Here is a 24,107-nt window from a genome sequence, read left to right on the forward strand (position 1 = left end):
GGGGGTCTGCTGGAGCCAATCCCAGCCAACACAGGGCACAAGGCAGGAAACAATCCTGGGCAGGGTGCCAACCCACCGCAGGACACACACAAACACACCCACACACCAACCACACACTAGGGCCAATTTAGAATCACCAATCACCTTGTAAATATGCGTACGTGGGCGCGCCTTCAACACCGCCCTGAAACATCCATATATGGAGCATGCTAATTAACCTCATACATATGCAATTAGGTTGCTGCCGACGTTCATTAGCTGGTAAGCAGCCTCTCTCCCGACACACCGTAACCCTGTAGTATGTATCTGTGCTCCGAAGCTGATAACGTAAGAGCATTCGTGGCATTATATTGCCTCTCCTCTGCGCTATGGAGATCTGGGAAAGGTGTAATATGGCGCCAGCGACTGAGCTGATAGCCACCATCACCTGGCACATGTAATGATGGGATTGCTGTAACAATGAATAGTACAGGCCATATGAAACACTGAAGGGTTCAGCTAGTTCACTTACCAATGTTGGTTGTGTGACATCAGAATCACAGTACGCATTATAGACAAAAAGATGGTGGAAAACTACAGAATGTCTTTTTATTTATTAGTGTTTTCTATTCATATGATTTTTTTTTTCATTTAAGAACACATTTTCCAACCCGCTGTTTCAGTTCAGCTCAAGGATACATAAAGCAAAATAAAGGATAAAATTATGCATTTGGTGAAAATGTTGTAAATCTTCAATATATGACCCATTGATACTGCTAAACTGAGGCTGTTTAGTTTGGTTGTGAAAAATGTACAGTGCACGATTGATGAGATCAACAAATGGGACACTAACTTGGCCAGTCAAAGACTGACATTTTTTCCCCTGATGAATCCTGTAGACATTCATGAAGATTGAAGATTTTCAATGTGTCGCTGTCGTGTGAGTATTTGTGACACTCCAAAGGTATAATCACATTTTTCGGATAATTTTCGGTCTTGTTTATAATCTATCTATCTATCTATCTATCTATCTATCTATCTATCTATCTATCTATCTATCTATCTATCTATCTATCTATCACTTCGTCTAGGTTGGGTTAAGTTAAATCAAGTAAATAAATCATTTCTGTTTGAACCAGTAGAGGGAGCAGTGCGTCGCGGTAATTGCAGTTCAGGCTCCGCTCTGCTTCCGGTTGCCTCCCTGATGCCTCATTTAAAAAGAGCGCGGCTACACAGAAAGGCGGCACGGATTCACTGTCTCCATCGTTTTTCTGGTTGCAGCTTTCATTTAGCTTTACTGCTAACACTGCCCCCCTGCCCGGGAGGTGTTACATGTATAATATGATTTGCATTCATACAAGTAGCCTGCTTGTATTTATTTTTTCCTGAATATCTTTGTTATTATCAATATGTTTCAATGCTCTTGTATTCCTTTTCGGTTTGCATTGTTTTATTTATTTCTTGGGCTTCATGAGAAAACGTTTCGTGAGCTCTGCCAGAAGAAAGACCGAGAATATTCTCTGGTTTACAGAGATTTCTGGTAAATGAGGCACAAACCCCGTTAGTTAGACACTGCTTGGTTTATTGTATGAAAACAATGTTATCCTAAAGTTAGAAAAAGTGTGGCCGCATAACCTGACTTGTTTAGACCCCACCACCGCTCAACATTGGACACAATGGAACACCATTAGCTACTAATCTGCTAAACCCTGGGAGTTTTCAAATGCTGCCCTCCCTAACCATCCACCTTCAAACTTCTGCTCACTCCTACAACATCTGGAGAAGACAACAGTCGGAGCAGCGAGAACACCTCAGCCGATTGATGCATGCATCTGTGATCACTTTTACCTCGGCTTTCCTGACAGACCCAGTTTGTGAATTTGAACGATAAAAGATTCTTTAATACAAGCTAAGTGTGGATTTATTATTTTGTCATTATTGCGGTTTAGATGTGGCAGTGTATAAGTAAAACACATTTTCCACGGTGTGATTCCAAGCTCCCTGCCGGACTCAAGTCCTTTGTTCATATTGATAGTGTTTATTGGCTTGTTGCCCTGCTGCTTCATGAAGTGTCAGATGATTATACATTTTCTTGAACATAAATGTTTCAGTCCATTTTGGAATATAAATTGTTCTGCTCCGTTCAATAATCAGTGGTTCTCAATCTGTGGGGCGGGCCCCCCTGTGGGGGTGCGAAGTAACAAAAAGGGGGACTCGAAGATGTGAAAAAAAGAAAACAGAAATATAAAATATGAAAAATACATCTATTGAAACCAAAACAAATTAACCTAAACTACATTCTGATACTAGAAAAATAAATATAGAGTTAGATATATGTCGATAAAAGTTAAGTAGGTATAATAAAATATGCATCTATGATATATCTCTCGGGCGGCACGGTGGCGCAGTGGGTAGCGCTGCTGCCTCGCAGTTGGTTCGCTTCCCGGGTTCCTCCCTGCGTGGAGTTTGCATGTTCTCCCCGTGTCTGCGTCGGTTTCCGCCCACAGTCCAAAGTCCATGCAGGTTAGGTGGATTGGCGATTCTAAATTGGCCCAAGTGTGTGCTTGGTGTGTTTGTGTGTGTGTCCTGCTGTGGATTGACACCCTGCCTGGGATTGGCTCTAGCAGACCCCCGTGGCCTGTGTTTGGATTCAGCGGGTTGGAAAATGGATGGATATATCTCTCTATTATAAAAAAGGAAAATCCTGTCCTGTCTCGGTGCGTCTCGCGGGGACCGTAAACATGAGACTTGGTGCCAAGTAGCAAAAAGGACAGCGGCTGTACAGGCTTTAAAAAGATCGAAGCAGCCAGCGCCCCGGTCCACCAACCTACTCCCCGACCCTCACAATACGTCTGGCAAGCAAGAGATGTAACCTCGCACGTGGCCGAAAATAAAAGTAAAAGTGAAAATAATGCATATGTAACAATTCCCAAGAAAATAACACGTGGGAATGAGGGGTCCTTTCATCGGATTAGCGCTATTTCAGATGTGGAATGACAAAATGAATGAGGTCTCCAGGAATTAAAACAAATCCAAATCATATTATGTGATATCGTCTAATGTGGAATTCTACTCCGTACTTCTACAATTTTTATTTTTATACTGTATTGAGAATTTATTCTGTTCTATTTATTGTACTGTATTGTATTGACCCCCTTCTTTTTGACACCCATTGCACGCCCAACCTACCTGGAAAGGGGTCTCTCTTTGAACTGCCTTTCCCAAGGTTTCTTCCATTTTTTTTCCCTACAAGGGTTTTTTTTTTGGGGGGGGGGGGGGGGGGGATTTTTTTCTGGTCTTCTTAGAGGGTCAAGGCATTGCTGTCAAGAGGCAGGGCCTGTTAAAGCCCATTGCGGCACTTCTTGTGTGATTTTGGGCTATACAAAAAATAAATTGTATTGTATTGTATATCCGGTAAACCAAACACGGGGTGGGCAAGCGAAGCGAGCAGGGAGCGGAGCCCCCTAGTCATTAATTTAAAAAGAACAAATTGGTATTAGTGGGCTCCTTTAAAAAAAAACGTTAGGGTGACGCGATTAAAACTGTTATGAAAACTCGGGTCGTAAATACATAAAGGTTGAGAAACGCTGAGTTATGTCTTGAACCAGTTTCAGAAACGGCACGTTTTGCCTAGACAACAAATTATTACCTCTGCCATGTTTCAGAAGTGAAGGATTATGCTTTGGATAATCTGTTTTTTGTACATTTCTCACAATTTAACTTTGGGAGAAGTTTAACGTTATCTCATCTGTCCATAAAACATTTTTGTTATAAGCACTGTACATTTAAACATATTTTAAAAAGTACCTTCTACTTTTGCTGTTCGTCGTGAAAGGCTGGCATTGCATGGTGCCAAAATGTACCATTAAAATTTGCTATGAGAAATAGATGGCGATACCTTCATCCCTGCAATGCACACGTTGTCGGATGATTTCAGTGGCAATTTACTGTTGTAAAATTTTACTTCGCATACCTTCCTTTTTCAGGATAATCCACACTTTGAAGCCTCTCCCTGTCTTCGGTCTCCTTTTACTCTAATTGTTATATCGTTTTTAGATCTCTTGACTCCAAAAGGCAAACTTAAAAACAGAAACAACATACTATGTTTGCTTTTTGTTTTTGCGCGTTTATAAATGATGAGCGATGATTTGCGCTGTTTCACAGCGACCGTGAACTGGTAAGTCTGCTGGCGTAGGAAATGGTCGTCGTTGCATTTGTGTATTTGTTTTAGGAGCTTTCCAGTAAAAATAAAAAATGCTGAAAAGCGAATATTAGCAGATATTTAGGAACAAACTAATAAACACGAAAGCGGCCTCACCACAGACACTAATACTCATAATGACAAATTTTATTTATATAGCGCATTTCCCATGCTCATCATCCATTTCACGTCGCATGCAACATCTAAATCAGTTTCAACTCCGTTCATCGATGTGCATTTCCAACCTGCAGAACAGTTTTTATTTTTATATCGAATTAAACTCAAGATTTAATACCCGTGTCTCTGGTGTTTTCTAGTCTGACAGCACCTGACTGAGCCTTCAGTGAACACGAGTCTTCTGTTTCAGTTGCTAAGCCTGCCAGTCTCCGTCGTAGCGTGCCCGCGCACAGGAGGCGTGTCCTTGGGAGTCCGGAAGTGTCCGCGGGCTCGAAAAGGAAAGCCACCAGGACATCAGTGAGACGGACTCACCGTGCAAAGCGGACTGTCTCTGAGAATAAAACGCACACGTCACGTGAAACTGGCTTTATTATAGCCCATTCGAAACTGCAGCTCTTCCACGATGGAAGAAACGTTGAACGCTACGCTAAGGGCTAACGTTTTTAAGAAACTGCGCGGAGTGGCGGAAATCTGCCTGCCTGGCATCCAAACGGGAACAGACGAGCAAGTGCTTCGAAACTGGGAGAGCAACTTTGAACACTGCTTGTCCATTCTAGTGAAGGAGGCGGTGAAAATGGTACTGGAAACCGTCAGATCGGAGTTTAAAGAATTTATAGACAAACGAATTGCAGAGGTACAACTCGCCGTGTACGAACAGGAGAATGAGATCGAATGCTTGAGATTGCAGCTGGGAATCTCTCGGAGCGGACCCGTGTTCGTGCACGTGAGCCCCGAGGATGAGGTCCGCGGCAGGTCCGAATCCGCCTTGGGCGCCAGACAATCGATCCCGGATCCCGGAGCCGAAGACGGAGCAGGTGACCGACAGTGGGTGACTAATGCCAGCCGTGGACCAGCCCAGGAGGACAGCTGCGCACCGAAGGTGGTCCTCGGCGGAGTTTCGTTTACTGGGATACCAACGCAGGGTAAGAGGAGCACTTTCACTTTTAATTATTATTGTGCTGATCCATTTAAGTCAGTTTCGTAATCGGTTGGATAATCATATGTATTTTATTATTATTTGTTTTAATGTGAGGCTGAACAACGGTTTTATTTTCTTCTCATATCTCTATTGTTACGTCTTTATTTATTGATTTTTTTACTTGGTGTATTTTGCTACATGGTTTTGTCCACTTGTGTTTTGTAGAATGGAAAAAGTTAAGGATGAGCCGACCTTTTTTTTTTCTTTTGACACAAACCTGACGTTTACTGCATCCCATTTTCATCCTCCTTTCGTTCTTTGTGCTCCTTCAGCCATTTTCCCCTTTATTAAGCATTATTTCTTATATAAACGTCTTACAAGTTGGTGGCGTTTTATTGCTGAATAGTGACACGGGAGTAGCATGGTGGCACTGTGCTTTCGAACCTGTCTAAAAGCTTCACCAGCAGGAGTTCAATTTATAAACTCTCGGTTTTGTATGTTCTTTGCATTTGCAACTTTGCATTTGATATGTGAAACAAGAAAAGGCTCCGCTCACACTGCACCTCAATTCCCATTTTTTTCTGGAATATATGGCAAAGATCTGATGTTTATAATGATGTATGATTAACAAAAAAAAAAAAATCAAAACATTTCAGAAAAGAATTAACACTGCTGTCATAACGACTGTTTGGATCTAAACCATCCACCTCTTCCTCCCCGTCCTGTCCGTTGGTCCACTTGTTTCTATGCACGCAATTCCAACAGAGGTACTAAATGCCCACAAAGTAACAGTTCTGATCTTTAGTTTCCATTTCACTTCCTTGCCATCATAAGCTGATGAATTTCCATGTGTCCTGCACTTAAATAATGTGAAGTCGAGTAACAACCTGCATGTTTTAGTTAATATCAAGTCAAGTCAGGGGAGCATGCACTGGTAAAGCCCGTTGCCACACCCACCATACGACAAAACAGCTCGGGATCCTAGTTGCAAACCCCCTAGGCAGACACACGGTCCAGTCCCACCCTCCAGGAAAGACCCTCTATCTGCCACAACCAGGTGTTATGTGGGCGACCCCTTGGCCTGGTCCAGACATTCGGGTCCCCAACAATGAGGATCTTACGAGCTGGATCACCCTTTGTGAATTGCGCCACATGGCCGTAGTGACGTAAAAATTTTTGGATCATAGGATAATCTCAAGTAAACGAATGCAATTTTTTTATGGCCATGCTTGTGGTATTTTTTATTAATCAGTCCTTACTTTTCAGGTACCTATATTTGTACATTTGAGGAATGCCATATTCATAACATAACTTATTTGCATATTTGTATCTATGGTTTCAAACACGTTATAAAAGTTATACTTACTACTTTCAACAAGTCAAGTCAATTCAAATCAAGTTGGGGGAGCATACACTGGTACATCGCGTTGCCGCACCCACTACACGACGAAACAACTCGGGATCCCGGTTTGCAACCCCCCAGGCAAACACGCTGTCCAGTCCCACCCTCCAGAGATGACCCTCTATCTGCCGCAGCCAGGTGTTACGTGGGTGACCCCTTGGCCTGGTCCAGCTACTCGGGTCCCCAACAATGAAGATCTTACGAGCTGGACCACCTTCTGTGAGTCGTGCCTCATGGCCGTAGTGCCGTAACTGACAATCCCTCACAATGCAGGTAATGTGCCTTATTCAGGACTCCATAAGCAACACAAAGTCAAACCAACATTACCCAAAGATTTTCCAGAGAGACACAGTACCAAAGGAGTCCAGTCTTCATCTCAGGTCACTGGATAGCGTCCATGTCTCACAACCATAAAACAAGACGATCTACAAGTCTCTGACTTAAACTTTAAAGCCTTACAATATCTACATACTTCTGACATATCACCTATGTCCATATATTCGATCTCTTTTCACCACTCCGTTATTTCACTGAGTAATAATTTCCGTTTGTTAGCGCTAATGCTAACCTGCTCTGAATTTATGTTTCATTGCGTTAGAGGTATTCATTGCGTTATACGTTTTTGTTCTTTTTGGCTTTGAAATTAACACGCAAATACTTTTTAAACTTACACATTTACTGGAACACTTCAGTAAAAACAATATTTGGAATTACCTTTTCATCAATATCACATTGAATTTTGATTCCGTGTTTGGACTTACATCGTGACAATGCAAAGTATAACTGCCCGTGAGTGAATATTATTTCCATCCATCCATCCATTTTCCAACCCGCTGAATCCGAACACAGGGTCACGGGGGTCTGCTGGAGCCAATCCCAGCCAACACAGGGCACAAGGCAGGGAACCAATCCTGGGCAGGGTGCCAACCCACCGCAGGACACACACAAACACACCCACACACCAAGCACACACTAGGGCCAATTTAGAATCGCCAATCCACCTAACCTGCATGCCTTTGGACTGCGGGAGGAAACCAGAGCGCCCGGAGGAAACCCACACAGACACGGGGAGAACATGCAAACTCCACGCAGGGAGGACCTGGGAAGTGAACCCAGGTCCCCAGATCTCTTAACTGCGAGGCAGCAACGCTACCCACTGCGCCACCGTGCCGCCCGAATATTATTTCTTTCTCTCTAATATATAAACCAACTTTTTCTTTGTTAATTGCAATAGAAAAAGCTATTCTAACAGGAAACTGTAAACATTTTAATATGAATGGCATCTCAAGATCTCCTTTTTCATGAACGAATTTAAATGTGGAAAACGTACAAATTTATAAGAGTTGAGAGCACATGAACTGTGTCTGACAATAGCATTCACACAAATGAGAAATGATTGTACCATGTGCGTGGTTGTAAATGTTTGAGAGGAGGGCAGGACTCTTTGCAAAAAGTCTTGTCTCACAGGAACTGAAATTCTCTCTTTGAAATTATCTCCAAGAATGTCTCGTCACAACATTTCCTTTTATAATAGAAAGATACTTTGTTAATCCCCAAGGGAAAATGGACTTTTTGCTTGACGTTTGGAGGCCTGAGTGCAGCACCCTGGAGCAGTTTTCAGGTTAAGGGCCCAACAGAGTAGTATCCCTTCAGGCAGTAACAGGATTTGAACTGGCAACCTTCCAGATACCCGTGCCAATCCTTAACCTCGGGGCACAGGAAAAATCAAAAAGCTTAATCCTCGCAGTGCTGCCAGCTTTATACAGCTTTGTGAAGGAGATCGATAATTGTGTTCTACACTCCAGTTTTTGTCTGATAGGCAAAGTGCTGTGGGTCCAGGTGGTCTTTCACGAGAGGACTTGTAAAGAAGTGTTTTTTTTGCAATAGCATATGTCATGTGACCAGCAAGGGCATGGGATCTGTAAACAGTTTACGAGTATTGACTGCACATGTTGGTTGCAGATTTTAAGTAGAATTGGAAGATGTTGCTCAGACACACAAATTCAAGGCAAACAGTCCGAACCAGAATGATGAAAGATTAAGCATACAGTGCTCCGGACGTGTATCGAGAATCAAAGCCGGGAAACAGTGCAGGTAAGTTTGAAAACCAAAAATAAAAAAAATACACATAGTCAGAAACAGAAATAACATCAAGTTGAGTTTTGAAGGTCCCTAAAGTCCTACTGTCTACCACACTACTTGGTAGCTTATTCCGTGTGTCTGTGGTCCTCTGTGTGAAGAAGAACTTTCAAGCAATTGTGTGAATTTACCCTTAAGTTTCCAACTGTGTCCCTGTGTTCTTGATGAACTAATTTTAAAGTCACAGTCTTGATCTACTGGACTAATTCCCTTCATAATTTTAAACACTTCATTCATGTCTCCTCTTAATCCTCTTGTTTTTAAACTGAAGCGGCTCTGCTCTTTTAATCTTTCTTCACAACTCATCTCCTCTGTCGTCCAGGAATCAGCCTTCTTGCTCTTCTCTGGACCTTTTCTAGCTCTGCTGTGTCCTTTTGGTAGCCTGGAGACCAAAACTGCACACAGGACTCCAGATGAGGCCTCACCAGTGTGATATAAAGCTTGAGCAGAACCTCCTGTGACTTGTACTCCGCACATCAGGGCACTATATAACCTGACATTCTGTCAGCCTTCTTAATGGCTTCTGAATACTGTCTGGCAGTTGATAGCGTCGTGTCCACTACAACTCCTAAATCTTTTACATAAGATTATGTAAGATGCTAGGTGGCACTGTTGCCCCATATAAACCCAACAGACAGACGCTCAGGATACCAGACAAAAGCACCAAGAAGTTATTAATTTAGTTTCTTCTTCAAATAGTGTCCTCTAAGCACCACAGCCACACTAAATAGGCAAGTAAATCACAAATCACAATAATTATAAACACAATTCTCTCCTCCACACTTCTTAGCAAGGTTTGTCCACCTCCACCCGACTCTGGCTCACTTGCTGGATCTTCAGCAGTTGTTTAAAAGTCCTTGTGCCAGGAGTGCTTCTGTTCTTCCGTCCACGTGGCTTGCCAGCACTTGCAGGTCAGACGGAGAATTAAAGTTCTTTAATCAGCCCGGAAGTACTTCAGAGCTTCCACCCTCGTGACTTTCTAGTACTTCTGGGCTATAAGGGAAGCGTGACTCCCCAGGTCCTTTCACAGCCCCTCTGGGCAGCAGCCACAGCACCCAACAGTGCTGAGAAACTGAACTCCAAGCGTTTTGGGGGAGGCAGTGTCTACAAGTAGCTGCCTTCCCCCATCCTTCCATCTCAGGGGCGTCCCGGCCGTCTCTTACAGTTACTTTCGATTTTCAGACCTCCCAATGTGTATTCAAACTTCATGTAATACTTTATATGTACTTACACTAAATGTCCATCCATCCATCCATCCATTGTCCAACCCGCTGAATCCGAACAGAGGGTCACGGGGGCCTGCTGGAGCCAATCCCAGCCAACACAGGGCACAAGGCACACTAAGTGTCATCCATCACAAATCTGCCCAAGCCTGTATGCTGTCCATGTCTCTCTGTAATGATTCAACAGATTCCAGATTATCTGTGAATCCACCTAACTTGGCATCATCTACAGACTTCACCAGCTTCTGATTTTGTTTCTTAAATCATAAACTGTAGTCAAAAAGCAACCTCTGGTTAGCCTTGCCTGGCAAAAGTATAGCATCCATCAACGGAAGGCTCTCAAAATGGCTGTGCCCATAAGAAAAACAAAATGGCATCTTTCGAGAATATTTATTTTTAACATTATTAAAAATGTGTGAAGTACAAAAGCAAATGTGATCACGAGATTCCTTGCCCACCGAAGTAACAACATTTTTCAATGCTAAAGAGAAGTTATTAAAAATACAAACTAAAAACTTGATGATGACAGTACTGACAACTATGCAAAAACGCACCATATGGCAGCATGCAGTAGTACTGAAAGCTTTCTGTTTTTTCATTTGATTTTCTCTTTAAATGCAGTTGTTTTTTAACCTTTCAAATGTGTTTTTGGTCCCCAGTTGTAATTTCCTAAATCCCTCTGGTTTTGCATTTATTGCTTCTTTTTAATTTCCTGTATGTTGGTCTTTTTCATCGAATGTATTTTTGTTATAATTCTTTTAGCTACACAGTTCCCTTTCTCTTTATTTTGTTTGCTTTTGGAATATATTTTTTATTCTCTTATGAATTGAGATGTTACAGAAATGACATCATCTGTGCACTGCTGTTTTCCCATTCTGCTATTTCCAGATGTTCTTTTAGTACCAAAAGCAGTCTGCTCCTCCCAAATTATAGGCCATGTATTTCGATATTTTCAAAATTTCTCTCTTACTGTGTTTTCTGCTACTCCATTCATCCTTCTGCTCTGCCTTGGTTGTGTGAAATGACACGGGTTATGTGACGTCACTACATTTTAATCTTTAGTTTGCGATGCTACTGTGCCATGAAAATAAGATGCTGATTAATAAGGTATAAGTCAAAGTTATTTCTCCACAAATATGGTATATATACATTTACCACAAAAAATTGTGTTCTAAAGTTAAGTGCATTCTACCAATTATATGTTTTAGGTGGAGTGGTGGCTCGGAGGCCAAGGATCTGTGCTGGCATCTGGAATGTTGCTGGTTCAATTCCCGTTAACTGCTAGAAGGGATCCTACTTTGTTGGATCTTCAAGCAAGGCCCTTAACCCGAAAATTGCTCCAGGGTGCTGTATAGTGGTCAACCCTTACCTCAGAACTCCAAAGGTCATACAAAAAGACAATTTCCCCTTAGGGATAAATAAAGTGCATCAAATCTAAAAAAGAGAATCTAATCTAAATTCAAAAAATATTTTGACTGCTCTGGCACTTCACAATGAAGGGTATAGGGTGCGGAGGAAAAGCTTAGCATTAGAATTACCAAAGCCTACGAAAAAACTCGTAAACCTGACCCACCTTAAATCCATTCGCACCTCTCCGGCAGCCTCTTTTGTCTTGTAAATGTGGGGAGTCGCTCACATACTGAAGAATCTATAGCTGAAGCTGGGAGCTGCCGTCACTGTACTTTGTATATAAAAGCCAGATCAAATGTTATTTACCTTGATTTATTTACTTATCTTCCTACAGCGTAAAATCACCAGTAGACTGCAGAAAGAACTTCCTGTGTTTGATCGACACGGGCATGCTCACAAAGTACATGTGTACTGAAGTGACTTCAGCTGCAGGTGGAAGCTCCTGTTGCACCCTATGCAACTGTATTTGATCTTAGTCAGGAAAAGATCCCAGTCGCCCCATGGGAGAAAGACTTTCCAAGACTAAGGTCTTGAAGCTTATGAAACCATTTCTGGATAAAGGCAGAACCATAACAGCAGTTGCATGGAGCTTCCACCTGCAGCTAAAGTCACTTTAGTACGTGAGCGACTCTCCACGCTAGTGTTTAGATGTGGACGGTGTATGTGCCCCAAAAAGAAGTCTAACTGCATTCTCGTCCCATTGCTCGCATACTGAAGTGTCAGCAGGCATTTTTCTTGGCATTACATGTGTAATTTGTGAGCATGTCCTTGTCGATCAAACACAGGAAGCTCCACAGTCTACTTGCGACTTTACGCTGTAGGAAGATAAGTAAATAAATCAAGGTACATAACATTCAATCTGGCCTTTATATAAGTAACATATAAATGTTTCTTTACAAAACATTTCCAATGACCAAGCTGTCTGCTGAGCTCACTCTTGAGCATGCAACGTACAGTTGGCCATGTGAGAAGCAATCTTGTGTCAAGTCAATGGTGACCTTTTTTACAGTCTGGCCCTGTGACTTATTTATTGTCATAGCGAAGCAGACCCTTACTGGTAATTGGAGGCGTTTGAATTAGAATGGGAGGTCAGAGGGTATGAGATGGATGTGAGTAATAAATACAGTCTCCCCTGAGCCAGTTCCAGTGAAGACAGTTGCCTCAATGAGGATGTTGTGCAGAGATTTGATTTGAAGCCTGGTGCCGTTACAACGTTTTGGTGGTTGTATTTATACAGTTTAGGGGGTACACCCTTCCCCACTTGGGTGCTGCAATAATCACTAATCAATGATTTTGTTAAATGGTGCGACTCAAACCACCTACACCTGAACACCAGCAAAACCAAGGAGCTGGTGGTGGATTTTAGGAGGCCCAGACCCCTCATGGACCCCGTGATCATCAGAGGTGACTGTGTGCAGATGGTGCAGACCTATAAATACCTGGGAGTGCAGCTGGATGATAAATTAGACTGGACTGCCAATACTGATGCTCTGTGTAAGAAAGGACAGAGCCGGTTATACTTCCTTAGAAGGCTGGCGTCCTTCAACATCTGCAATAAGATGCTGCAGATGTTCTATCAGACGGTTGTGGTGAGCGCCCTCTTCTACGCGGTGGTGTGCTGGGGAGGCAGCATTAAGAAGAAAGACGTCTCTCACCTGGACAAACTGGTGAGGAAGGCAGGCTCTATTGTTGGCATGGAGCTGGACAGTTTGACATCTGTGGCAGAGCGACGGGCGCTGAGCAGGCTCTTGTCAATTATGGAGAATCCACTGCATCCACTAAACAGTGTCATCTCCATATATACTGTATATATAAGATTATATATATATATAATCTTGCATATATCTATTATCCTTGTATTATTTGGTTTGTTGTAGCAAGTGTGTTTGGGTTATTTGGTGGAAATAACTATCGCCACGTCCGACCTACAACAGAGGAAGTGAAATGTGTTTAATTTAGTCTTTAGGCAATTCATGAGCCTCATTCAGGTACAGGTCTCTTCATATTTCTAGTGCCCCGTCTGGAAGGTGAAACCAAGATCTCTCGCATCTCCCACAGAGGAGACTAAATTCTGAGAGATTCTGAACCATCGTATTTAATCAAATATTACCTATACAACAAATGAGATGTGGTGATCGTGTCTGATTTCAACTTTCTAGATGTCGATTGGGAAAGGATAGAAAAAGAAAATGAAGTGATGGTCCTAGCGAATGAACATATTGTCACCTATCTGGTCTTGAGCCCCACAATAGATGATGCTTGTCTAGACGTTATTGTTTCTAAAAGCTTTTGGCAAAGTTACAAAGACACAAATCATTGATCCTTGAAAGAGTAACAACCATGATATGGCTCCCTTTGAACCAGTGTTTTAAAATGTGAAAAACAGACTTGGAAATAGCCGGGGAAGGCAAACAAAGCAACATTTGCACTCCAAATAAAAGATGGGTGTAATTTCAGGGATATCCTGATTCACGTGCCAGGTAAATATATCTGTATTTCATAAACAACATGAAAACACAGAAGAAAGGTCCTAACTGGACAAGTACATACATTTTCAAGAGCAAATCTGAAATGAAAACTGTACCGGAAATGAGAAAAATAAGCAGGAAATTACAACAAAGGGTCAAAAAAGCATCTGAAAGATTAAAAGAGAAACAGGAAGAATTACAGCTGACACTAAAGCATAAAGTCAAAAACATTCTTCATGTAGGACTATTTAAGAAACCACAAAGATGGATTAGAAAAAATAATTAACTGACCATAAGGTGGAAATGGCACATTAAAGATATTCCACCCAAGCTTTACAAAAACAATACATGAAATGGAAAGCTTTAGGTAGCACTAAATTTGCTTGAAGGTTTTGAAACTGAACAGGTGGATGCACTTCTGGTTTTGGGATGTTGGAGATTTCCCCATCCTGAGGTGAGATAGGACTTCAGTATACAAACCCTGGCACTCACTTCAGATGAACACCGTGATGATGCCTCTGTCACCCGGGTCCAGCAGAAGAAGGTCAAATGGATTTAGCACTCCATTCAAGGGCCATGCTGAACCACCTTGGACCAGAGGCCATCAATCAGCATGCAAAGTTAGAAATCCATCTGGTAGCCTAAGCAAGATGACCAGATTATTTCCCAGGTTGTACTAATATTATTTTGCCAACCCTCATGTCTGTGCTTTGTTTATATTTTAGGCGTATTATCTATATATCTAATGCATGATGAATAAAAGTGTTACTTTTCCTCCCACCTATTCTGGTACTCTATCTTAGCAATAGTAATTCATTACATTTATATTGCGCTTTACTCTGCTCAAAGCACTTTGCACAGTGAGTGGGGAGCCACTTCAATCACCACTAATGTGTAGCGTCTACCAGGGTGATGTAACGGCAGCCATTTTTGTGCCAGTACGCTCACAACACATTAGCTGTTGGGTGATGAAGTGGTGAGAGAGAGAGCCAATTAGAGACAGGGGATGATTAGGGGACCAGAATGACTAGGCCATGATGAGTAATTTAGGCAGGACATCGGGATACACCTACTCTTTACGAAGGATGCTCAGGGTTCTTTGTTGATCAGAGAGTCAGGACCTCAGTTTTACGTCTCCTCTGAAGGATGGCACCATTTTTATAGCACAGTGTCCCCATGACTGCACTGGGGCATTGAGATAAGTGCCCCCTGTTTGTCTCGCCAACACCTCTTCCAGCAGCAGCCCAAGCTTTTCCTGGTTGATCTCCCATCCAAGTATTGGGCAGGCCCGAACATACAGTGCATCTGGAAAGTATTCACAGCGCATCACTTTTTCCACATTTTGTTATGTTACAGCCTTATTCCAAAATGGATTAAATTCATTTTTTTCCTTAGAATTCTACACACAACACCCCATAATGACAACGTGAAAAAAGTTTACTTGAGGTTTTTGCAAATTTATTAAAAATAAAAAAATTGGGAAAGCACATGTACATAAGTATTCACAGCCTTTGCCATGAAGCTCAAAATTGAGCTCAGGTGCCTCCTGTTTCCCCTGATCATCCTTGAGATGTTTCTGCAGCTTCATTGTAGTCCACCTGCAGTAAATTCAATTGATTGGACATGATTTGGAAAGGCACACACCTGTCTATATAAGGTCCCACAGTTGACAGTTCATGTCAGAGCACAAACCAAGCATGAAGTCAAAGGAATTGTCTGTAGACCTCCGAGACAGGATTGTCTTGAGGCACAAATCTGGGGAAGGTTACAGAAAAACTTCTGCTGCTTTGAAGGTCCCAATGAGCACAGTGGCCTCCATCATCCGTAAGTGGAAGAAGTTCGAAACCACCAGGAGTCTTCCTAGAGCTGGCCGGCCATCTAAACTGAGCGATCGGGGGAGAAGGGCCTTAGTCAGGGAGGTGACCAAGAACTCAATGGTCACTCTGTCAGAGCTCCAGAGGTCCTCTGTGGAGAAAGGAGAACCTTCCAGAAGGACAACCGTCTCTGCAGCAATCCACCAATTAGGCCTGTATGGTAGAGTGGCCAGACGGAAGCCACTCCTTAGTAAAAGGCACATGGCAGCCCGCCTGGAGTTTGCCAAAAGGCACCTGAAGGACTCTCAGACCATGAGAAAGAAAATTCTCTGGTCTGATGAGACAAAGATTGAACTCTTTGGTGTGAATGCCAGGCATCACATTTGGAGGAAACCAGGCACCGCTCATCTCCAGGCCAATACCATCCCTACAGTGAAGCATGGTGGTGGCAGCATCATGCTGTGGGGATGTTTTTCAGCGGCAGGGACTGGAAGACTGCAGCAATGTACAGAGACATCCTGAATGAAAACCTGCTCCAGAGCGCTCTTGACCTCAGACTGGGGTGACGGTTCATCTTTCAGCAGGACAACGACCCTAAGCACACAGCCAAGATATCAAAGGAGTGGCTTCAGGACAACTCTGTGAATGTCCTCGAGTGGCCCAGCCAGAGCCCAGACTTGAATCCGATTGAACATCTCTGGAGAGATCTTAAAATGGCTGTGCACCGACGCTTCCCATCCAACCTGATGGAGCTTGAGATATGCTGCAAAGAGGAATGGACGAAACTGGCCAAGGATAGGTGTGCCAAGCTTATGGCATCATATTCAAAAAGACTTGAGGCTGTAATTGCTGCCAAAGGTCCATCGATAAAGTATTGAGCAAAGGCTGTGAATACTTATGTACATTATGTACAAATTTCTCAATTTTTTTATTTTTAATAAATTTGCAAAAACCTCAAGTAAACTTTTTTCACATTGTCATTATGGGGTGTTGTGTGTAGAATTCTGAGGAAAAAAAAGAATTTAATCCATTTTGGAATAAGGCTGTAACATAACAAAATGTGGAAAAAGTGATGCGCTGGGAATACTTTACGGATGCACTGTACTTAGTTTCAGGTAGACAGCCTGTTCTAAAGTGCATGTAGTATGGCTGATTTTCCGGTTTTAAGTCCTTCCAGCAGGAAGAGGCAGGGGTCCAGGTGGATGGACACCAGAAGTGATGTCAGTGGTGTTAAGAACCGTCAATGTTTCCGGTCAGTAGAGGAGAGGAAGAGAAAAGGGAATAGGACACAACGGCAATCCCCTGGAGTGGCAGGGAAATTACAATCACCAGAGCCCATAAGCTGTCCCCTGTGCACCAATGTGAGACACATGGATGTTTAGATTTGTTCACCATTTATTGTTCAAGCTGAATCTCAATTCCATGCCCATTGTATCAGAAATTTCCATTCTAAAGGAAAACATGAGATTTAAAAGGTTTTCTCAGCCATCAGTACAAACCAGACACCCAACGCAATAGACACGGGCGCAAGTCCAACAACACACAGGGCTTTATTAAAGCTGTGGGAAACACTTTCCTGTTGTTTCCCACCACCACAGCACAGTCACAGTACCAAACAAAGTCAATACTAGAAGCACACAGCAATGTCTTCTCTCTTGCCCTTCCACCTCCACTCCTCCTCTGGCAAGCTTCGTCTCTCGCCCTCCCGGAATGAAGACAGGCGGCTCTCTTTAAGTAATTCTGGTGTCCCAAAGGCTTGGCTTGGAAGCACTTACAGGTAAGGTTGGAGCCCCACTAAGCAGGGCTTCTCAGGCCCCGTGGCACCCAACAGGGCTGAGTCACAAAACTCCAATTCCCATAACACCATGGTACCGCCTCAGCCCAGAGAAACTGCCATCTTGTTCTGTATATATTCTCTCCCTCGGTCCTTCCAGTTCACAGGTGTCCCTGCCAGGTAAGTGCCGTGGCCGTCCGCCACAATGGATACAAGATGGAGAATTTCTCTAAATGACCGTAAGAATATCCGTATTTAATGAATGCCTTTCAGTTTTTGAAAAGCTAATGAGATGCACTTTTTGTTTCAGGGGAAGCATCCTGCAAAGACTATGGGAGTTTCAGCCTGGAGAACTGGGAAGTCTCTCGTAACACTCCAGAGCATGTCAATGAGGACAGTGAAAGTGAGATTTTTGTGGAGCTTTCGAGGAACGTGGAAGAGGCTCACCCGAAACTGAGCATTATTCCCCTTTCAGAGTGTAACATGAACTTGCAGCCTGTTCAAGTTAAGGAGGAATTCAAGGATCAGGGCTCCGACTGCTTAAAAGTGGAAGTCACTGACTTGGATCTTCATTCGATTATTAAAGCAGAGGCCTCTGTTTTTGTGCATGACAATGAAGAGATTTCATTAGTGCATCGCAGTGAAGAATTTGTAGAGCTACGTCAGCCGGAAACTAGGCTGCAGAATGAATCTGCTGGAAAAGTGATCAAGAGGGGGAAGCAAAATTTTAAACCGAAGAGACCTGTGCCCAAGCATAACAGACCTTTTGTTTGTCAGGAGTGTGGGAAGACCTTTAATCAGTTAGCCCACCTTAAGGTACACCAGAGAATCCACTCCGGCGAGAAACCGTACCGATGTGGTGAATGTGGCAAGGTCTTCAGCCAGTTAACCAACCTTAAAACGCACCAGAGGATCCACACGGGGGAGAGGCCATACAGCTGTGCATTGTGCGGAAAGAACTACAGTCAGTTAGTCCACCTTAAATCACACCAGATGACTCACACAGGGGAAAGGCCATACAGCTGTGGCACATGTGGGAAGAGCTTCAGCAACATCTGCAACCTTAAAACACACCAGCGAATTCACACGGGGGAGAAACCCTATACTTGCAACGAATGCGGCAAAAGATACAATCAGTCGGCCTCCCTGAAGAAACATATGATGGTCCACGCTCGGGAAAATGCAAACAGTTGCAGTGACTGTGGGCGGACTTTTTGTATATCAGATCACCTTCAAGAACACCAGAACACACAGTACAGTAGTGCGGAAGGCCATTTAAATCAGTTCGACTCCCTTAACCGTCACTCTGGCTGTGCAAAATGCAGGAAGAGACTGAAACGCGCCGCGTACAAACACAAGAAGCCCCACATGTGCACTGAGTGTGGGAAGACTTTCAGCCAATCCACCAACCTGAAAACGCACCAGAGGACTCACACCGGTGAGAGACCCTACCGGTGCGGTGAATGTGGAAAGTCCTTCACTCAGTTAGTTCATCTCCAAACGCATCATAGAATCCACACGGGAGAGAAACCGTACAGCTGCAGCAAGTGCAACAAGTCTTTCACGATGTTAAGCAACCTAAGGACTCACCAAAGGATTCACACGGGCGAGAGGCCCTACAGTTGTCCAGAATGTGGGAAGACATTTGCTGTGCTAAGAAACCTAAAAGTACATCAGAGAATCCACACAGGAGAGAAGCCATACAGTTGTGCAGACTGCGGCAAGCCCTTCAGTCAGTTAGCCAACCTTATTAAACACCAGAGGATTCACACCGGCGAGAAGAGATACAGCTGCCAGGAATGTGGGCGGAGCTTCACCCAGTTCAGCCATCTTGAATCCCACCGGAGAACACATGCTAGAAACCGAAACTGTATGATTCGGTAGATTTTTCTGGCCTCTCTCAGCCATCATTAGCAATGGTGAATGTCCTGACAACTAGAGGAATGCGTCCACTTCCATATTGTTCCAAACTTCATGATGGCAAACCACACTTATGGGAGAATGCAGGGTGAATGCTGGTTTGATCTTACATACTGTACAACTTTCAGGAAAATGTATTCCCTCTGCTAATTTCTGTAAAAATGAAGACGATGGTGGGAGATACCAAGTTGAATCTCCAGATCTTAATAGCTTTGGTGTAGATTTAGTCCACAATGACAATGAGTGGCCTTGTGACAAAGAGAGAAATTCAATCATATAACCAACTGTTCGACAGAAAATGTAGGACATTCAGTATAGTAGGCCCACAAACTCCACAGAAGTTCTGTGTCTGGAGGAGATGTGTAACTTCACAAAGACAAAGCTTCCTGAACTCCCCAGTGAACATGAGAGAATGAAACCTGAAATTTGTATTGCACAGTTAGATCCTAATTGGCGGGGCCCCGAGTTATGATGTGTTACTTAAGTAATAACGAAGTGACAGAAATGGAATAAATACAGTGCCTACCTGGAGATGACTGCACACATCATCCACAACTTGTTGTGATATTTTTGGTAGGCCTCTAGTATGCACTGGCAACACTGATCCTGTGGTTTCCAATCTCTGTGCCAAGTTCTGAATAAGATGTTTCAGTGGTATTTCCCTAACGCCGTACATCTTCCTGAACGCTATGCCAAATGTCTGAACATTGTTTGTTCCGTAAGTTTCTCTTATGGATGAAGAGATACTTTCGTATTTATGTTCTTTTGAGAACTAAGCTCTTAGAGCTTCTTCTATATTGAATTCATATCTCACAGTGAGGTCAATGAAATTAGCATTGTTGTTCTTGATCAAAATCAAGTCAGGTCGAAGGGACCTGCCATTGTTCAGTTTAATAGATTGTTCCTTGTGGACAGTCCATTTGTGTGCCTCACACTCTCTTTTTCCAAGAGGTTACATACAGTGGGTACAGAAAGTATTCAGACCCCCTTCAGTTTTTCACTCTTTGTTATATTGCAGCCATTTGCTAAAATCATTTAAATTAATTTTTTTCCTCATTAATGTACACACAGCACCCCATATTGACAGACAAAAAAAAGAATTTTTGAAATTGTTGCAGATTTATTAAAAAAGAAAAACTGAAATATTACATGGTCCTAAGTATTCAGACCCTTTGCTCAGTATTTAGTAGAAGCACCCTTTTGAGCTAATACAGCCATGAGTCTTCTTGGGAAAGATGCAACAAGTTTTTCACACCTGGATTTGGGGATCCTCTGCCATTCCTCCTTGCAGATCCTCTCCAGTTCTGTCAGGTTGGATGGTAAACGTTGGTGGACAGCCATTTTAAGGTCTCTCCAGAGATGCTCAATTGGGTTTAAGTCAGGGCTCTGGCTGGGCCATTCAAGAACAGTCACAGAGTTGTTGTGAAGCCACTCCTTCGTTATTTTAGCTGTGTGCTTAGCGTCATTGTCTTGTTGGAAGGTAAACCTTTGGCCCAGTCTGAGGTCCTTAGCACTCTGGAGAAGGTTTTTGTCCAGGATATCCCTGTACTTGGCCGCATTCATCTTTCCCTCGATTGCAACCAGTCATCCTGTCCCTGCAGCTGAAAAACACCCCCACAGCATGATGCTGCCACCGCCATGCTTCACTGTGGGGACTGTATTGGACAAGTGATGAGCAGTGCCTGGTTGTCTCCACACATACCACTTAGAATTAAGGCCAAAAAGTTCTATCTTGGTCTCATCAGACCAGAGAATCTTATTTCTCACCATCTCAGAGTCCTTCAGGTGTCTTTTAGCAAACTCCATGCGGGCTGTCATGTGTCTTGCACTGAGGAGAGGCTTCCGACAGGCCACTCTGCCATAAAGCCCTGACTTGGTGGAGGGCTGCAGTGATGGTTGACTTTCTACAACTTTCTCCCATCTCCTGACTGCATCTCTGGAGCTCATTCAAAGTGATCTTTGGGTTCTTCTTTACCTCTCTCACCAAGGCTCTTCTACCCCGGTAGCTCAGCTTGGCCGGATGGCCAGCTCTAGGAAGGGTTCTGGTCGTCCCCAAACGTCTTCCATTTAAGGATTATGGAGGCCACTGTGCTCTTAGGAACCTTAAGTGCAGCAGAAATTTTTTTGTAACCTTGGCCAGATCTGTGCCTTGCCACAATTCTGTCTCTGAGCTCTTCAGGCAGTTCCTTTGACCTCATGATTCTCATTTGCTCTGACATGCATTGTGAGCTGTAAGGTCTTATATAGACAGGTGTGTGGCTTTCCTAATCAAGTCCAATCAGTATCATCAAACACAGCTGGACTCAAATGAAGGTGATCTCAAGGATGATCAGAAGAAATGGAAAGCACCTGAGTTAAATATATGAGTGTCACAGCAATGGGTCTGAATACTTAGGACCATGTGATATTTCAGTTTTTCTTTTTTAATAAATCTGAAACAATTTCAAAAATTCTTTTTTTTGTCTGTCAATATGGGGTGCTGTGTGTACATTAATGAGGAAAAAAATTAATTTAAATGATTTTAGCAAATGGCTGCAATATAACAAAGAGTGAAAAATTGAAGGGGGTCTGAATACTTTCCGTACCCACTGTAATTCGTGGTGTCTGGCAATTCTTTCTTTTTGCATTACCGGACATTGGCCCAGGATGTGAGATAGAGATTCTGTTGCAATTAGACATTTTCTGCAATTTGAGGGCTCCTGTCTGCCTCTGGTGGTGGTTTCCCTGGTTGGAAATACATTCACTCTTGTTTGGATGGCGGCAATGTATTGCCCCTGACTCATCCAATTGTGTGTGTGCAGCCAGCAGTTGCTCACTTTATCATTTTCAAATAGTTCGATACCTAGACCTTGGACCAGGAGCTTTTTCCAAGTCTCAAATTCAGCTTGTCGCCAGTCACGAAGCTTGGCTGGGACACAGGTGGCGCAGTGGTAGTGCTGCTGCTTTGCAGTAAGGAGACTGTGGAAGATTGTGGGTTCGCTTCCCGGTTCCTCCCTGTGTGGATAGCGCTTTGAGTACTGAGAAAAGCACTATATAAATGTAATGAATTATTATTATCATTTGGCAATTGATTACTGCATATATTAGACAGGGTGTCTTCATTTGGAAAATTAGTGGCATTGCCACCCATAAGTTTCCATAGGTTTTTCAGTTGTTCCAATGTTTTGTTTTGGATGCATGTTTCTTGAAGGATAGGGTCCTCAGATAGTGCAATTTTTCCTAGTGTCCTGAAGGAGGATTTGAGTACAATAGCCTCCAATTTGAGGACACTCAACCCTCCGTTGGCTCTCTTGGAATAAATTAATCCATTGGCAGTGCATTGTGGTAGGTGCAACCACATTTTTATTGTCTTCCTTATATGTACGTCTAATTTCTTGATAGTCATAAGACAAAATTTCGTGTTGAGCAATGGGTACAAGAGACGAGGAATGGCATACTAATTGAAGATGTTAATCTTCTGATAGGGCTTCAAAGGAGCTTTGCCAATAAGATTGCTCCATTTCTCTATTTCATCCATGGGATCTTCCATGAAGACACCTGTCCTTGGTTCCACATTTACACCCAAGTATGTCACAGGGATTTTTGAGGAAGTCCTTTTCATCTCGACCCCTTCTAACTTCCATAGGTAAGTCTTTTTGGCCACATTTTGCAGTTCTTCCAGGTGAGGAAGAAACCTTTGCATTTGGCCGGCTGCAGTTTGAGGCCAGATCCTCTACAAAATTATTTTAGTATGTTCAGGTTGGTCTTCATACCGCCCCAGGTATTGCTTACAATGACAAGGGCATCGGCGAAAGCCATTGCCATTATAGTGGCTCCACCAAGCATGGTACCACGACTATCTGTCTCCAATTTGTGGATCAATGAGTCAATAGCTATATTGAAAAATAGAGGGGAGAGGGCATCTCCTTGTTTGACTCCACTCATCAGAGTGATCTTGTTGGTGCTACTCTCATGATTTTCCACACTAGTGGAGGCACCTGAGTACATGTCTCTGAACAGTTGGGAAATATGAGCATCTAGCCTCATTATCCTTAGGATTTTAAATAAGTAAGCATGAGATATCGTGTCGAAGGCCTTCTCAAAATCGATAAACACCATTCCCAGTGATTTTTGGTGTTTCTTATGGGCTGTGATTATCGCTTGGAGCATTTGGATATTTTCTGTACATCCTGCCGTCTCCATGAACCCCCTCTGCCTGGGGTTTAATGATATCCCGTATTTTAATCTTGTATAGAGAATTTTGGAAAATAATCTTGTGATGAGAGATCCAATGGTAATGGGTCTCCAATTATTGATGTTAGAGAGTTTTTGGCTGTCAAGAGATTTAGGCAGAAGTACAGTCCTGGCCTTTTTGAAGGCCCCAGGAATAGCTCCTGCCAGAAGCCATAGGTTATAACTTTTGGCTAAAGTTACGTTCCCATTTACTAAGGATATAATATCCATCTTATTGATCCCATCGGGACCAGCCGCGGAGTCAGATTTAATGTGTCTGAGACTGCTTGATGGAACCGGTACACCAATACGTCAGCACAAGAAACACCCTCTCGGTCGTGTACGCCATCCTTCCCCGTACTGCATTTAGAGCAGAAATTGCCAAAGCATTAACTATGTGTTGTACAAAGGAGTTCGCTGTAGGCGCCAGTCTGGCAGAAAGACAACGACATTCTGCTGCCTGCCAGCA

The 24,107-nt window shown here is 43.1% G+C and overlaps 1 protein-coding gene across 1 annotated transcript in view; it reads left to right on the forward strand.

The window, feature by feature from the left end:
* Positions 1-4,556: 4,556 nt before the first annotated feature.
* The window catches only part of LOC114644567 (zinc finger protein 665-like), a 35,513-nt gene continuing 15,962 nt past the window's right edge, over positions 4,557-24,107 (forward strand). Inside the window, exons 1-2 of the mRNA XM_051934483.1 lie at positions 4,557-5,280; positions 17,817-19,360. Of these exons, the coding sequence (XP_051790443.1) occupies positions 4,761-5,280; positions 17,817-19,360 (2,064 nt within the window). The 5' untranslated portion in view covers positions 4,557-4,760. The remainder of the gene's footprint in view (positions 5,281-17,816; positions 19,361-24,107) is intronic.

Source organism: Erpetoichthys calabaricus, chromosome 12 (genome assembly GCF_900747795.2).
Source record: "Erpetoichthys calabaricus chromosome 12, fErpCal1.3, whole genome shotgun sequence".
Lineage (NCBI taxonomy): Eukaryota > Metazoa > Chordata > Cladistia > Polypteriformes > Polypteridae > Erpetoichthys > Erpetoichthys calabaricus.